This window comes from Mustela erminea, chromosome 14 (assembly GCF_009829155.1).
Source record: "Mustela erminea isolate mMusErm1 chromosome 14, mMusErm1.Pri, whole genome shotgun sequence".
In the NCBI taxonomy this organism is placed as follows: Eukaryota; Metazoa; Chordata; class Mammalia; order Carnivora; family Mustelidae; genus Mustela; species Mustela erminea.
In genome coordinates this window covers 41454056-41472517 of record NC_045627.1, presented here as the reverse complement: position 1 = coordinate 41472517, position 18462 = coordinate 41454056, and the positions used below count along the sequence as shown (strand labels likewise).

Sequence of the window (18462 nt, the reverse complement as noted above, 5' to 3'; positions counted from 1 at the left end):
AAGAATGTTGCTTTTTTTAATGTCTGTTGTAAAATAGGCTCCTAAATGAATATAATTTCCCACCCACCTCTTAGCAAAAATTATGTGTCATTTCACACCTAATATATGCAGATTGCAACAACTCTCGAAAAGGAATCCGAGAATTCAAAGTTGTCCATCTCAGTTTTTCCCCCAGTTTTCGAAATCTTCTTTTTCACTGAAATCAGGCGAAGTTTGGCTTCTCGGGCCCGGCTGGAAGTTGAAGTAAGATGCTAAAAATGGCCTGGGACCTACCACTCGTCTCTGCATCCTGCCATAGAAAACCACTCCCACAGTGCCTAGCCCTCATGGGGGCTGAGTCCTTAAGTAAGGACCCTGGGAAGATCCCAAGGGTGGATACTCGCCCTCTCTAGTTTGGCCCTTCCTAAGGCCGCATTCATGGATCTCGACAAACGCGGACCTTCTTTGCCTCCTGAAGCCATGCCACAAAGGTGGATTACTTAAGAAACAATTAGGTGCGTACACAAAGCAATTTGGAGGCAGCAGCGCTCCTTCAGCTTTCTAAGTGAAGGGCCTTTCAAGGCTGATTTATAACACTGTCGTCTTCAGAAGGCAAAATAATTAATAGGAGCATGGACTTCTAATTTCAGTGACTTCCAGAGAAAGTGGATTTCATTTGATTTATGACGGCCGGTGACTTTGCATTTTATCAGTTCATTCACTCATTATTTATGCTGATGGCCAATTTCAATGGGTCGCTATCATCTAACTCGCTACTAATCAAAGAGAATTAGGGTTCACTGCATTATTTAGAAGTCGCTAATTTATCTTCAGAACAAGTAGTGAGAAGTTTGGGGCCTTCCACAAGAAAAAAACTGAACAGCTGGCTGGAGCCAGAAAATTTGGTCAGCATTATAAATGAGTTTTATCAGGGGTATTGCAAGTTGATGAGTTTCGAGTCAGAAGGAGAGAATGAAGAAAGGAAAAGAGAAGCCAGGAGTTAAGACCAAACAGAATAAGGCTAGAAAAAAGTAAAAACAAACCCTGAGTTACCACCGTGGTCTGATCAGCGCCCCCTGATCACAAAGGGCCACTCTAGTCGCACAACCCTGGGATTTGGGCATCTGTCTAGTCTTAGTATTCAAATGTCCCAGCACCCTTCAGTTTAGTTCAATAAGCAAGTATATTTGCACTGAAATAAGCCGAGTTGCCTTGTTTCTCATTTTAAAGTCATTTTAATATGTTCTAGACACAAGATAATGGATCACATTTAAACACGAGAAAATTAAGTCCCATCAGCAAGTAATAACACCCAATCATATTCAATCATGTTGAACAACCACCTCTACCAAAATGATCCTCTTCCAAGCGAGGTTAAGAAAACAACAATTAAAAAAAAAAAAAAAGAAAGAAACAGAGAGAGAGAAAGGTTGTTGTTTTACTTTTAGAAAAACCCAGCTTTAAAGTCTCTCCATGTCATTTCCTCTAAGGCAATATATTCTCTCGTGTTCATACCTTCAGACTTCTATATGCTCTGGTCCCTCTTACCAGAATATTCCTTTGTCTTAATGCTAACCAAGTAAATTCCTCTTGTCTTCCAAATTTCAGCCAAAATGGTCTAACTAGGTATCTTTTCTCTACTTTCCAAACTCCTGGGACTCCCCCTGGTTATTGCCCTAATTGTCTGTACCCTTCAGTGGATTATAAGCCCCATGAGAGTAGGAGCTGAGTGATGGCTTAGTTGCTAAATGCCAGGACCCCATATATCTGCTGAGTCAATATGGTTGATTATGCTGTTGTTTTGACTTTCATGTTTTCTATACCATTCAACAGTTATTGTCTCAATCCAAAGTCTCCCCTTTAGGACAACTAGATGGTAGTACATGAGCAACAGGAAAACACCAGTTTCTTACCCACCCAGTATTTCTTGGCACCTTAAAAACCAAGGAGGGGGAATAAAGAAAGTAGAAAATAATATCAATTTTTGAACACTTTCAAGTTTGAATGGGAATGCCCAACTCCTGATGCTAATAAGGGCTTTGCCAGATTGTTGAGGCAGTTCCAACATAATCCCAAGGGAATATAAGACTCCTAAAATAAAAGGCTCTGTCATTTGTAATTTTCATAATAATCCTACTATGCCTTTTTATCTTAAATAAGATGCAAAAATGGCTACAGACTAATATAAATGCAATCTGTAGAGGAGTTTTTAATCTTTCTAGTCCTAATCCAAACACCACTGTTAGCTTCGATCAGGCTCTCCTTGTAGTTTGTACCTGGCCCAGTGCCAGACTATCAAGGTGCTCATATAATAAATATGGCCTTATTAAACTGGATGGAATAACCATGTGGAGTTATGACTATGGGAGTTTCTGTAACATGAAAAGCCATGTTTATCATATTGATGATCTAAAATAAAGTCTGGGACTCGAGCACTTATTTTCAACCAGTGTGACAATTTATATGCTACCCCAAGTAAAATAAGACTCATGAAACCCAAACCAGTTCACTTTCACTCTCTCATCAATTGCTTTTTCCTCTGGCTACAGATGCTGCAAACACCGCATGTTCCTGTAAATGGTACTGCCATGTGTGGCTACATCAAATCTGACGCTGTTAATTTCCAAACTCGCTTTCTTTCAGTCAATGGGTTTTTATGCAACCCAACTGTGTCCAGCTCTCGAAAGGCCCACAGACTGCCAAGAAGTCCTCAGACACCAGAGAACTGCATCATTTAAGGTCAAACCTAAAAAAAGGGAGCTACCTGTTTCTAAATATTTACCACAGAAGGCATTTCATGCAGGAGATTGGATGCACAAATGATGGAGAAGCAACAGCAAGAAACCACAACCACATTCGAGCTGAAGAGACAGCAGAGGGCAGGGACAAGATCTCCCACCCACGTGAGAACCCTGGTGGGCCATATCCCACAGGAACTGGAACTAGGGTAGAGACTCAGCCCCGACAGAGAAGCCAGCAGAGGTGGGGTGGAAAGAAGTGTCATGGCTTATCCCTCCTCCCACCTTCCAGTTCCTGCCAGCATCTTCCGTTGGTCAAACCCAAGAGGAAGCCAGCTGATGAGGGAAACTCGGAAATATTCCTGCAGGTGACAGCTCCTGTGACAGAGGGAAAAGCAGGTCAAGGGCAGGAATGGATCTGAGGTCTCTGAGCCCGATGGAACTTTAACAGAGGAGATGCCACTTGTTGTCTACACTGCTTTCACTTTTCGTCCCCAATGAGTATCTGGAGTCTGAGTACACAAGATAATTAGAGAGGCATTAAAGTAACAACTCTAGTGGGTAAAACTGTAATTCATTTGGGGTTTCCTAAAGATTTATGAGCCTAGTTCTCCTTTGGAATCTGAAAGCAAATAGGCAGATGCCTATAGAAACCTGTAGAGAAGCAAGCAGGACACGAGGTGGCTTGGCTGGGATGTGGACCACTGGATCGCATCGGTGGGCCTCAGCAAGGCAGAGGCACATTTATAGGCCTGCTGAATCGGTAGTGATGTTGGGTAGAAAGCTGCTCATTTAGCCTGGAAAGCAACAGACGTCCACTTCATTACCCCCAAAGAAAACCCACACTCTATCTCAGTGGCATGTTTCAAAACACGAATCACTTTACCAATGGCCACAAGGTGAAAAAGACCTGCCAAGTAGACTAGGGGCTACAACTACCAAAACCCAAGACCTACCTCCTCCAGGAAGCCTTCCCTGCTCACTCCCTGACTACAATAATTTCAGTCACAAATAAGCTAAAACTATATTGCTTCTGACTCGATTCCAAGATCCCCTAAAGGTAGGGACCAACATCTACTTTGGTGAGGGTGACTTCCATTGCGATAAAAACACGTAACACAGAAGTTACCATCATAGCCATTTAAGTGCACAGTTCAGAAGTGCTAAGGACATTCACCTAGATCTCTAGAACTTTTTCATCTTGCAACGCTAAAAATCTATACCCACTAAACACTAATTCTCCTTCATTTTCCTTTCTCCCTACCCCTTAGCAATCACCTTCCTACTTTGTTTTGACATCTTTAGATGCTTCACGCGAGTACAATCATACAGTACTTATCCTTTCGTGACCAGTTTATTTCACTTGGCACAATGTCTGCAAGTTCATTCAGGTAACAGTTTCCTTCTTGTTTAGTGCTGCATGATATTAGACTGTATTGCCTGGACCATTCATCTGTCAGTGGCCCCTCGGCTATTTAGAATAACACTGCAATGTACACCTGTGTGCAACTCTCTCCCTTTGAGATCCTGCTCTGGATTCTTTTGGATACAAAGCCAAAGGGGAGATGGCTGAATAATAAATTATTTTTCTACTTTTGTTAGGAATTCACTTTTTGGTCTTTAACCCAAAATAAAGGCCCAACGTTACTCTTTTACACATGTACGTCCAGTTTGGCCAACACTGTTTGCTGAAGACTCTGCCTTTTCTCCCCCGCCCTGTGTAATCTGATACACTTGCCAAAAAATAATCTGAGCACATACCCAAGGCTTGAGATCTCTATTCTATTCCCATGATCTACACACCTGTCTTCAAGCCACACTATCCTGATTACCTCTGCTTTACAGTATGTTTTGAAACAGCGTTTCCAAACCAACTTTGTTTTCAAAGCTGGGTTGGCTACACAGGGTCCCTTGAGATTCCAGATGATTTGAGGATGGTTCTATTTTTGCAAGAAAGAAAGAGAGAGAGGAAGGAAGGAAGAAAAAGTGCTACTGGGGAAAAATGCTACTGGAAGGGAGGAAGGAAAATGCTACTGCAGTTTTGATAGAGATTATAGTGAATCTGTAGATTGCTCTGAAGAACATGAACATTTTAATAATATTAAGTCTTCCAATCTACCAACACCGGAGGTCTTTCCATGCATTTGTATCTTCTTTGATTTCTTTTAGCAATGTTTTATCGTTTTCAGTGTATACATCTTCCAGCTTCTGGGTTAAGTTTATTCCTAAATACTTTATTCTTTTTGATGCAACTGTAAATGAGGTTAACTCCTTTGGTGTTTGTTGCTGTTATCATTTCTTGTTGGTTCTGCCTCTCTTTCATTCTTAATACCATGCTTTTCAATAATATTTGATGACCAAGAAATCTTTTTTGAATGGCAGACTAATGAATGAATGTACTTGTCTCCAGCTAACCTAAAAAGGAATGTTAGAAGGGTTGAGGTTCCCTCTCTCTTTCCCAGAGTAGTAAGACCACCTTGGGCAGTTCCTTCCAGGGACATTGGTACAGATAATAAACAATTTGTTATGCTCAATCCTAAATTTCTGACGTGTGTTGATAAAAACAATTTTACCAAATGCAACACAAACGAGACCAAGACATGAGCTTTCTCATTATTTGACTATTGCCTTTTATTTGAAACCTATTCTTTATTCACTTTACCTGTAAGTTCCTCTTTCCCTTTAATTGATTTGAATGGCTGGAATGAATTTTCTCAGTAAGCTGGGTGAACCCTCTTTGTACCTTGCTGAGCTTAAAGAGAGAAGTTCTCACCCAACACAAATAAAAACATTAAAAAGATGGCAGCAGCATTACTATATGAAATAAAGTACCCTTGACATTTGAGGTCCCAAGAGGTATAAAATATATATGTATATTACATATATATATACACATATTAAATATATGGTAGGAAGAGCCATAAGGTAAATCCATATTAGTGAAGATATGAAACTTTGGGGGTGGGCCCCAAGTTGTGACTGTATACCGTGAAATGCTAGGGAGAACTACACAGATTAAGAGAGATTTTAAGCACTAAAATTCTACTATCATTTCCTTCTATTTCCAGCTTCTCTCTCTGCCCCCCTGTGGTTCTTTTATTTATGGATGTAATACAGGAGGGCCCTTTCCCAGTTTTTCTTCTCTCTATCCAAGTTATGGGCAATTCAACAAAGCAGGTCTCCCTGGGACACAGCTACAAAAAAAAAAAAAAAGACATACCTGGGGCCCCCCAATCAAGAACTCAAAACACAAGCCACGCACAACCGACAGACTGATTCCTGGCTAAAATGGTCACATGCCCTTGACCTTTGCAAGTGTCTGGCACCAGGGCCTTCTCCAAAAAGATAGAGAGAAATGCAAGAACACAGCCTCAAGGCCACTATTATCAAATGCCCAACTCATGGTAGGAAGCGAGCACGGGATTGTCAAAGGCAGACAAGAGGCCCAGAAGCTGGGGGACTGCGGGACTCACTGCTGGCCTGTCATGACATCCCGGCAAAAGCTGAAGAGTGGGAGTTTTTGAAACAAATGCCAGTTAAATGATCCATTCAGTTATACTTGATATGTCTGGTATAACATAGCTTGTTCCAGATGTCAAGTAATATTGCCAAACCATGCTCACTAATGTGAAAACCATTGTTGCTGATAAGCCTAAGTGTTGTTGGATTTGTACAACAGACACCCATCTGCAAACAAAATATTGCATTTAGATTAAAAAAAAAAAAAGCCACAAACCTGTGGCTCATAAATTAAGCCGACAAAGGGACTGACTGAAAAATATAATTTATAAAAAGCAGTTTTCCCCTGAGAAACTTTTTTTCAAATATTTCACGTTTACACATTTAAGTTATATTCCATTTTATACAAAAATTATAGTAATTGTCCCTCACCTAACATGAATGTTATAATTATACTTTCAGCGTGGCTGCGTTTCAACACCCAGCCATAAGAAAAGTCTGGTGTGTTCATAACCAACTCGGGAAGGAACAAATAGATTTGCAGCGTCTGACGTGACCCCTTTAAACATCCAGCTCTAAAATATCCATTGTTCATAAAATTCATAAAGGGCTGCATATGTACATCCCAACTCCCTTTGCCATTCGATATATATGAAAATGCAATTTACTGTATGTCAAATGAAAAATGCGGTTTTCAAATGCAGTGACAACAGGTGCTCGTTAAATGATCAGACGCTATTTGTTACCTAGCCCCTCACTCTCATTTGCAGCAAGATAAATTGCATTTTAGAAGAGTAGTGCGATCTAAGGGGTCTTGACATGTTTTTATTGATTTGCATAGGTTATATGCATGTATTCCTGTTTGTAGGCAAATAGTGCCACAAGTAAATTCAAGGCGCCGCGCCTGTGTTTCGAGAAAATTGGAGTCATCACAGGGGAGCCAAGATGGAGTGAGCCTGGGTAAAAGAGACACATCCAGCCTGCTGGAATCTCAGAACCTCTATTAAGATTTATAGGCTGTAGGATTCTTTTGGGCTTCAACATTATTCTTAGTAAACCCTTTCTGTCTTCTGTTGTTTATAAAAACTGGCAGCTTTAGCAAAGACAGAAGCTTAAGTTGTAGGTAGCACAATTTAACATAATAGTTCTTGCCTGTCCTCCAAATAGCCTAATGCTGATTTTGCAAAAGGAAAAGAGAAAGGGGGAAGAAACGCCACATGAAACCACATACCATAGGCTGTTGCTCTGACACGGATGGATTTGGCTGTCACTACAGAAAAGCATTGGTGAAATTTGATTATATTTCTAATGTCAAAATTTACTAACTTTTTAGACTCCCGGGTTCCATTTCTCATTTGATTTTTCATTTTGTTATCTCAGCACCATCAGGCCCATCACAGAGAGTAATGCACCAATTAGCCCAGGGAGTCACTCACTCAGAAGGGACTTTTTCATCTACAGGGGCTCCCCTCTCAGCTGCCACTACCACGGCAGGGCCGTGCCTTCCCTTCCACCCAAGAAACACACACCTCTCTTCCACTCCCCCTTCCCACCTCTACCCAGAGTGCCCACTTCCCCTTTTAGGGTCCAACACTGAGCCGGGTATGCACAGCGTTATGGAGTCTCCTCTGCCGTGGTCCTATTTTAAATCTTTCATCGTTACTGATCTTTTTACCAATATAATGGCGAGGACTATGGTGTTCTTCCCTTAAGGACCTCCTGAGAACCTTCCAGTCCTCGCTGTTAAGCTGATGAAATGATTAATAGCAACTTTTGAACTTCTACTTGAACTTCTGTTCCCCATTGCGCCCAGCACATGCCCCACCCAAAGCAGAGGACAGGTACCGATATTTTAATGTGGTAGAATAATAAGCACTATCTCTGAATGGGGTCTGTATTTTCAGGTCCCTCTCTTACACATTTCCCGAAATGGTTCTCACAGCTGAAGGGTACAGCAGTCGTGCCCGTCATCCTCCCCTCCCCTGCGCTGGAGGCATTTGCAGAAATGCAGTTCACAGTAGAACAGGCACCAGAACTCGGGACCCCTGATCCAGTGCTTGTTCCCTTTTTAGGCACTGCACTCATCACATGGTGTATCTATCCTTGGGGATGATTCTCAAACCCTGCTTCTTATATAAAATCTTCTATAACAAAGAAAAAAGTGATCTGCTCACCCACTGATAGGTCTGTTCTTATCCCAGGACTCAGCATGCTTCACTGAGCATGAAGATACGTCCAGAGCTCGTCTAGTAGCTGGGTCCACAATAGTCAACAACCATGTCTTTACTTCCCCCCTGAACTCATTCATTGCCTCAAAGCACTTATGAAAGCCTGTTTTTCCCAGGCATTATGTCAAGGCCTAAGGGAACAAAGATGAGTAAGAAAGGTTCTCTGTCCTCACAGAGCTGACAGTCTCGTGCCATGGTTTTCCAACTCTGTGACCACAATCCACTTCTAATTTGTTGTAATGACTCATTATATGTGTGTACACACACGCACAGATACACTCCACATGGCCCTCTGAAAATACTTCCTAAGGCAATAATTAACCCTACTATGTGCAAGGCACTCTGGTATTTTCTCTTATTTCATTCTTTATTTCCTCTCTTTATAAAATGGCATTTGTACCCATCTAAGTTAATCTCAAAACAAATCATGGATCCATACCCAGAATTTGAAAAACACTCACCTAGTGAGAATGTGGAATGACTGAGATCAGGGCTTAGCAAACAAATTCTATAAAGGGCCAGATAGTAAATATTTTTGGCTTTGAGAGCCAAGCAGTAAAATCAAGGATATCATGTAGGCACTAATAAGAGAAAAAAACTGTTTTCTACTTATTTTTTACTGAGGCAATTCAAAAAAAGATAGTAATAGTAGAACGTAAAATTTTTTTAAGATTTTATTTACTTATTAGAGAGATAGAGAGCCCAAGTAGGCAGAGCGGCAGGCAGAGGGAGAGGGGGAAGCAGGCTCGCCACTGAACAGGGAGCCCGATGTGGGGCTCAATCCCAGGACTCTGGGATCATGACCTGAGCTGAAGGCAGCCACTTAACTGACTGAGCCACCCAGGGGCCCAGAATGTAAATTTTGGTAACACACATTTAATAATGACCAGGGTAAAATTTATTCATGGACACTTAAATTTGAATTTCATGACGTTTTCATGTGTCACAAAGTATTATTCTTCTTTTGATTTTTCAAACTATTTACAAATTTAAAAATTATTTTTAGCTCATGGACATATGAAAAGAGGGAGCAGGCAGGCCATTGGCTAACTCCTGACTTACAGCAAAACCAGTCTGCATTAATATTCCTACAATTTCAATTGTTTTCATTATAATTCTGGGTATAGAGAATACTTTAAACTCACATTTGAGAAAGATCCTGAAAAACGTGGGTATCTAAATAATTGAGGAACTTTAAATTTAACCCTCTTGACATACTATGAGTCCGATCCCATTATCTTTATCTTACCAAGGAAGAAACGGAGGCAGAGCGGTTAAAAGGACTCACTTAATAACTTCCAAGCCCAGGGCTAGGTGTACCACACCTACCTAAGCACTGATAGGGGCTAAAATGACCAGGAAGGGCAGACAAGATCAATTCTGAAACAACAGCCCTCACTCCTCTAGAGGCACCAGGAGAAATTATCATGCATTCCAATAAACACATTCTCTCTTCTACCATGCAGATTACCAAAGAAGGCCAAGGCCAACTCTATCTGCCTCTCGCCCATACATCGATAAGCTACAGGGGGCTTGGATCTCAAAGTCCCTGAACGGTAATCACTTAGGCTCGAACATAAGTTACCCCTGAACCTCATTCACAGGCGAGTCATCGAATTTTAAAGGGTATTAAGCAGGAAGACAAATCCCAGTACCCAAAGTCTCTACACACATTCTCACCTTCCTGTGTATTTGGCCTCGAGCCCACACAGCCAGAGGGAACAGCAGGGTTCTCAAAGTTTGGGCAGCAGCATGTGGCAACCACAACCCATGACCTAGGCTCCTGGGACTGGCTCAAGTCCCTGCTGTGCGTACGTTCTTCCTGAGGGCAGCGGTTCACAGAGACAAAACACAGCGTTCCAAACCTCAGGTTATATTTATGTGCAATAATAAACTATAGGAAATCCAGGGCTACTCAAAGTTTCCAAGAATATATGTGCCCCACTGGGGAGCTAGGGGGCCCATGGAAGGAAAGGATTAAAACACAGCCACCATGTGACCCCATTATTTTGTCCTGTTGGTAAGGCTTTGGGAACCACGTGTGTTACTTTTAGGAAGATCGTGGATTCAACATTAGCTAAAATAATGCTTCTTGTTACTTCACACTGAACCTCCAGTCTATGAACTCAGCTGAACATGACCCCCAGAGCTAGAGATTATATGAGCACAGTCAAAAAGCCTTGGCAATGTTAGCATTTACAACACAAAATGCGTCCTTGGACAGTAGAGATGTAGGTCTTTAACACACAAACACTTAAACTTAACATATCAAGTCAAGGCCTAGGCAGCCAGCCAACAACAGTTGAAACAATGTAAAAGTATCAAGTTAAACAGTTGGGAATATCTACCAGTAGATATTTTCTAAAATACTACAGAGTTCTTCAGGTCTGCCCCAAGGTACTGGAAGTTTTAAAAATACAGTTTCTACCAAGAAGGGAGAACTAAAACTGTGTTGTATCTTTCACAATGCGTCACCAGCAAGATAAAGCAGTATCTGGTCCTGAGGTCTGTATTCGAGCTTCAGGGTTTTGTCTTGGTACCTTCGCCCCATCTAGTAGGATACATACTTATGAACATGTGCACAGACACACGCAATGGAAACAGACTTGAAGTCATGGAACTGTAAAGTGCTTTTCAGAATTCCCAAAACACTTTTGCTTGGACCAACCTTGGGAAGAAGGGATTAGTATCTTAATTTAACAGACCAGTTAAACGGTCTTCATTTAACAGACCAGTAGTATCTTCATTTAACAGACCAGGAAGTAAGGGGACATAAAAGCCAGATCCCCAGGGCGCCTGGGTGGCTCAGTTGGCTAAGTGACTGCCTTCGGCTCAAGTCATGATCCTGGAGTCCTGGGATCGAGTCCTGCATTGGGCTCCCTGCTCTGCAGGGAGTCCACCTCTCCCTCTGACCCTCCCCCCCTCGCGCACTCTCTCTCTCTCTCTCTCATAAATAAATAAATAAAATCTTTAAAAAAAAAAAGAAAAGAAAATCCAGATCCCCATTTCCTGGTGGCACACAAGGGGCTGAGGCATTAAGACCAGCAGGCTGGACGAGGCACCGAGGCAGAGGAAAGCTGAAAGTACGTGCCGGCCAAGACCTCTGCTCTTGAAGCCCTAAAAAGAGGAAAGAAAGAGTAAGAAGGAAGGAGAAGAAGTGGGGCTGCACGATGCAGGTAGGATTGATGATGTTTTGCCAATGAGGGAAAAAAAGCTTCTGGCCAACTGATTTTAGAAAACAACTTGTAATGTATCACTGCAAAAGTTGGATGCATCCAAAGAAAGTAGAATTGCAAAATATCAAGGTCAAAAGCCATAAATATTTTCACCCTCCAGCAAATCTAGACAGTCTGCTGGGTAGTAGGCAGGACGAAGGGGCCAATAGAGTTACTGCAGAATGAGCGAAAAGGAAAAATGAAGGTACCCCACTCTAGCTGTCGCCCCAAGGCTGGTATCGCACTAAGGGTGCACAGAGAGTTGATTTGTCCGCACACCCTCCCCATCCTTGCATGTCCTTACTTCCAGGGAAAAAGAAGTGTGTTCAGCAGAATCATAGCACATGCACTTCGTTTGTGCTTATTAAATAAAAAGAAAGGATCACCTTCAACTATATTAATGATGGACTGGTGGATGAAGGATGCCTGTGAAAATTCACAACATCTGTTTGCTCCACTCTCTTCTCAGCATGCTGCACCTATTTCTCATGCTTAATGATGCTCAGCCACTCTGCAAGTTTTACGAACAAATGTGTGTTTAGCCACATTCATCATTCTGAATGAGCGTTCTTGATGAAGCCTCCACTGGCCTGTTTCGCTCTTTCTGCTACACTTTAACAAATGACAACGGCCCTACGTATTTTTCATTTGTTAAAAATAAAAAGCTAAGTGAAGGATAGGCCTGGAGGATTTTTTTTTTTCCCCTTCCCTCTGACTCCCCCTAGAAACTTCAGCCCGCCATCCATTGGATTCCCACACCTGCCCGCCCTGGCACAGAAGAGGGCGTGCTGGGAGAGCTTGCCTAGAATCCTCGGGGTCCGAGTGTCACTGGCTAGACCCCACCTGGAGAACCCTGTCTCAGCAACAGATCTTTCCTTTCTCTAATTAGCTACCACTCTTGGAATCTCTATCACACAGCATGGTATTTAAATATCTGCCTTTACTCTTCACTGGGCAGAACTTTTAACCAACAAGTTGGCATGAAATCAGGAATTACTCTTTTTATTACCAAGAATGTGTAAAACATATTAGATCCGAAGAGAGGAAATAAATACGTGTTAAATTGAGCAGTATTTCTCTCTAGTTCTCCAGAAGAAAGCCAGGGTGCTCACTTAGTTTTGACAAACAAGGTAATATTTACATTATCACAAATTCAGAATCTTCTGCCAAAGCAAAAGGCTCAACTTTTTCATCCCAGAAAAACCTGAACTCACCATTTGAATGACCTACATAAATCAGGTCAAGCTGGCTAGAATCCGGGAGATCAAAAGAGCGGAGGTATTATAATATTTAAGAAATAATCTTTCAGAATTTATTTTCAAGTGATCATTTTTATTCTGATCATTTAATCAGGAACATGAAAAGCAAAAAAATAATAATGATAACAGTAAGTTATTTCCTCTGTATTAAATATTCAGAATCATTGGAAATCAGTTTAAATTCTATTTCCTAAGACAATTCATTTTTCTTTGTATTTGCAATGCTGAATATCGTATTAGTATTTGTATTACATTTGACTCAGCATGCATGGCAAAACACCCTACAAATAAAATCATCATATTATATATTCAATAAAGCCACACTGTCATATCACCAGTTTTAATCATGGTGGTTTCTGTTTTTTCCCCCTTCCTGATAACATTATGAACATTTGAAAAGGACAATGTTTCATTCATCCAGTCATCAAATTTAATCATATCTCTCACCGCTAACCTTCTTAAATGCCCCAATGGTGACTGTGGTTTTATGTATCTTATTAACTGAATTGTTAATACATCTCAAATAGTTGGGGGGTGAAGCTTCTGGAATCAGGTACAAAAAGCATTTAGGACACATCTACTCAATAACAAAGAAGCTAAACCTTAGCAGTTAAAAAATGGTTAAAAGCAAAAAAATCAAGTAATCTTAAGCAGAAATCCATCAACATTACCCAAGCATTTTTTCAGACTCCCTGAGATTCCTAGTCTACCAAGGAGCCTCAAAATTTTTGAGCCCTCAAATCCATACTCATCACAAGCTCAAGTGGAGAAAGAATTAAAAACATATATTACACATATGTGTAAATTAATCATGAACTTGTATCACTTTCTGTGCATTCTATTTTGTTTCATAAATAACCAACATTAAAGATACAACTATTACCATGTGGGGAAATTGACATTGAAGACCTTCAAACTTGGAAGTGTTTGATGTCAATATCCAGCAAGAACCCAAGCAAAGTCTACCTCCTCCATTAAAAGCTCTACCAACTACCCCAGACCACAGAGACCATTCTCTTAAGCTTGGAGCGGCCATCTGTGCCACACAATTTAGGCCCACCCAGCACTACTCCTGATACTTTGCTGCATCCTCTCTACAATAAAAAGATGATCTAAGGCCTGGGATCTCCTTTTACACTTCCCTCATGTCTCCCATGTGCTTACAGTGAGCACTAAATCATCTCTAGCTCTATCTATACAGATATCATTGGCAGTATGTCAATACAGAAATCCACACATACTCATTGATTAGATCTTCTATCTCCAATGAGTTTATGCTTAAGTGTGAAGTTAGATCTTTATTCATTCTTTCCACACAAACTTGTTAACCCCTCTTTCTGTTTTAGGTACTATGACAGAAGTAAAGACAGGTAAATTCCTCAATGACAATATACTGTAACTGGGAGAGAAAAAGTATATTGAAATAACTGTGGCCAATGCCATTAAAAAAAAAAAAAAAAGGCCAATACCATTTAAAAAAAAAAAAAGGCAAAGACCACAAACACAACAGGAGTTTAAGACAAAGAGAGGATCATTTCAAAATAGAGAAATGAAAAGTTTGCATCTACAAAGATGGCACTGGGACCAATCCTTGAAGATTGTTAGCATGGGGAGATGTGGGCACAAATTTCCAGGCAAGAAAATCACAGAAATGAAATTATAAAGAAGTCTTAAAGGTGTGGGGGCTCATCTGAGTACAGAAGATTCCTCTTTTCAAAAACACAAGATTTAACCTACCCTTGCAGACCAGTTTAGAAAATCCTATGGCCCTACCAAAGGGACCTCTTTTCAAAGTCTCATGGTCATACTTACTGCTCTTTAGAAATAAGAAAAATATTGCATATGAGTCCCCAGGGGCACAGAGTCCCAGAGGAGAAGCTAAAGAAATAAATTTCCTCTTCTGAATTCTCCTAGACTCAGGGTTCCAATTTTGTGACCTGATTTCTTCGAAACCTTGGCTGCAATTAACTTCCCTGTTTTCCTTGCAGAGGGCTTAGAATCCATGACCGCCTCCACCTCCCTGGAGCTCTCTAACACGTGTTGGCTCCAGCTGCCTTCTTTGCAGCTGCAAGAATCCAGCAAAGCCCATGCACACTTGCTTCCAGGCTCCTTCTTCCTCCGACTGGAGGCAAAAACCTTTGGGATGCTTTCCCATCCTTCCGCAGCCTTGACTTCCACCCCGAGGACAGGGGTGGAACTTAGTCAGACTTACAGATTTTAGGATTTGAATCATCCTGACCTGACTTCCACATTAGTCCATGATGATTCTTTTCACTCATTTCATCTAACTGCCATCTAAGAGCAGCCACGTTTGGTGATACTTTTGCTCTGAGTCGATGGGTTCTGACTAGAACAGGGCCATGATCTGGCAAGAGCAGTCGGAAACTGATCAGTGGCCACAAGAGAGACTCACCACCCAGGTGCAGCGCCGGTGTGGCTAATTCACTCCTAACTTGGGACAACTGGAACTCATCATCTCTTCGTTCTCAAGAAGTGTTTGATTGCATTGAAATCCCAGAACCAAAGAGCAGGAACAGTGGAGCCCTAAAGGACCGTAGCCATCACTCAGTTTAACCCCCTCGTTCTACAGCTGATGAAACTGACATGAAGAAGCAAAATGACTTGTTCTGTGTTTTGTCACTTTTTAGTAGCCCAAGTGAGAGAGAAACCCAGCTTTCCTAACTCCCAAATTAGTCCCACTGCTCCATGTTGTCTATCAACCTTCTAAAAGCCAGCAGTGAAAGAACGGCAGGTGGTACAAAAGTTAAACAACTCAGCTAAGACGCTGAGTGGGCCCACATCTTCATTCCCAGAACCTGTGAGTATTACCTTACAGGGAGAGACGGACTTTGCAGACATGACTGAGGATCCTGAGATGGGGCAGTTATCCTAGATGGGCCCAATGTTTCACAGTGTTCCTTCTCAGAGGAACACAGGAAAAGCCAGAAGAGAAGGGGGTGTGAGGATGAAAACAAAAACAAAGTGATATGCTTTGAAGATGGAGGGAGGGGCCACAAGCCAAGGAGTACAGGGGGTCACCAGAAACTAGAAAAGGCAAAGAAATCGATTCCACCCCCGCATAGAGCCTCCCAAATCAATCAGCCCCACTAACACCTTCATTTTAGACTATAAAATTCATTTTAAACTTTTGACCTCCAGAACTAGAAGAGAATTAATTTTGGTTGTTTCAAGCCCCTCAGTCCATGGTAATTTGTTGTGCTGATAGTAGGACACTAATAGAGATTTTAGCACCTAAAAGTACGATGTGGCGGGGACAAATATCTAGAAATACAAAAGTGGATTTACAGTCTCCTGATGGAGAGAAGCTGGAGAAATTCTGAGGAGAATGCTAGAACAAGACCTCCACAAGCAGCCTGTTACCAGAAATACTGGCATTCTTGACTACGTTAGCGAGGACTCGGAAGGAAATGACAAGGGTGGAAAAGAAAGTCAACAATCCTTAGAGAATTCCTAAATTATCGTAAGCAGACTGTTATAAGTATAATTGTTAAAGGTGCTAGTGAAAGCTCAGAAGGAAATGAAAACATGTCACTGGACAAGAAAGGTGGTCCTTGTGATACAGCAACAGGAAGATCAGCTCAGTTGTGTCCTACAGTGAGACGGAAAGCATTAACTTGAAAGCACTGAAGTTGGCTACTTAGCTGAGGAGGTTTCCAAGCAAACGCTGAGATGCAGCCTGCTTTCTTCCTGCTGCTTATCGTAGAATGCAAGAAAATAAATTGGAGAAAGAGCTGCCATGGCAAAAAGAACCAAACCTTGAAAATTTGGGAAATTCTCAGCCTAGTCAGATGGAAAAAGATACTAAAAATTAGGAGAAACAATGTCAGGGAAGGACGTTCTAGGGGGGGGATGTCCTGCGGTCTAAGTGGACCAACCTCTGACTAGTGCCTCAGAGAATCACAAGATCAGAAGATTTATTCACAGAGGGGGCTCTTCAAAGAGATCAGGCATAGGACTCTTGAACCCCCCTCAACCATCTCAGCAGAAGCCAGAAACAGGCAGAATTTTTCCGAAAAGATCTCCGAAAGCCTTTTGTCTCATGGAGTGAATCCCATGACACCCCTGGGAGATCACAAGGTTTCTGTACAGGTTCTATCAGCATAAATAGAGCCACCTTACACAACCAAGAAGAGAGGACGTGAAAGAATACTGTCAGGTAACCAAAATTCTACAGAAGGAGACAGGCTGATAAAAGCATTCAGCTGTAAACACATGCTACTTTTCAGGGATTAAACAAGGAAGGATGACCCAGAGGTTGGAGCCTCAGGCCCACAAGGTAGAGCTGTAGACTCAAGAGGACAGATCCCCAAGCTACACAGTTTAAAAACCTAACGGAATTTGCCCTCTTGGATTTAAAAATTGCTTGGCACTGGTGGAGGACTCCTTTCTCCTTTCACTTTCTTCCATTTTGAATGGGATGTCCAACACTGGTTTTCTATGACTATTCCACCTTTGTGTTTTGGGAGCAGATAACTCACTTGTAGTTTCCCAGGTCCACAGATGGAAAGCAACTCTGCCCCCAGAGTGGATTGTACCCACAGCTTCATCCCTAGCTACTGTAGATTACCGTGGTCATGAGATCGGTGCCTTTGAGCTGTGATGGAGATGAGATTTAGGACCTTAAACTGTAATGGTTGAGACTTTGGGGACCTTGAGATAAGATGAATTTATTTATATGGCATTGAGGTGAATCTTTGGAACACAGAGAGAAATACTCCTGTTGTCTTAGCCTACTAAGTTTGTGGTGAGTTGTAGCAGCAATAGGACCCTAATGCAGCAGGGAGAGAAGAGATCAGAGGAAGCCTCCACCACAAATGATCCTACTTATGGAGAGATCACAACCCTTGAGAGCAGCAGGGAACAATCTGTATGTTCTTGCTGCACTGCTCTACGGCGCAGAGCCCCCCGGGACATGAAGTCTTCAGGGAGCCTTTCATGTTCCAGTATCCAGTCACACTCTCCCTGCAAAACCCTTCTTTTTCTTGTGCTGATCAAGTATCCCATGACATGCAGGAAAAGGACATGAGATAACATATTTGGTACTATTTTCAGGTGCAAGAGATCAGCTGAGCGATTCCAAAACTAGGTACCCAAATGTTCAGATTTTCTAGACGTTTCAATAGTTTAAGAACAGAAAGACAAGATATTTTAAAAATGAGACTTCCCCAAAAACCTGTGACACATGCTCACCTTATTTATCCAAACAACGAGAGAAATGTGGTGATGTATATAGGATCTCAGAATCACAGTTCACAAAAACACAGGCCCCTGAAGACAATCCCCAAGTCCCCGATAGGCACAAGACCAGCAAGAGACAAAGGGTCAAGTGCCACAGACTGAAGCAAAATAGTGCATCTCTGTCTCCTGCACACCTGCTCGGTTTCTGGAGCCTCACACACCATTTTCTCACAAGAGCCCCTCAGAGGGGTTATTGAATGAACACTTAAAGAGATTTGGGGCACCTGGGTGGCTGACTGGGTTAAAGTCTCTGCCTTCAGCTCAGGTCATGATCCCAGGGTCCTGGGATTGAGCCCCACGTCGGGTTCTCTGCTCAGTGGAGAGC

The 18462-nt window shown here is 41.9% G+C and overlaps 1 protein-coding gene across 3 annotated transcripts in view; it reads right to left on the bottom strand.

The window, feature by feature from the left end:
* The window catches only part of LRMDA (leucine rich melanocyte differentiation associated), a 1046803-nt gene that overhangs the window by 641764 nt on the left and 386577 nt on the right, over positions 1 to 18462 (bottom strand). The window contains exon 3 of one of the 3 annotated variants that reach the window (XM_032314126.1): positions 3003 to 3095. The exons of 1 other annotated variant lie outside the window; for it this stretch is intronic. In XM_032314126.1, the coding sequence (XP_032170017.1) occupies positions 3003 to 3095 (93 nt within the window). Of the gene's footprint in view, positions 1 to 3002; positions 4808 to 18462 lie in introns of those variants that run through there. One more of the 3 variants, XM_032314127.1, reaches the window with a different exon arrangement.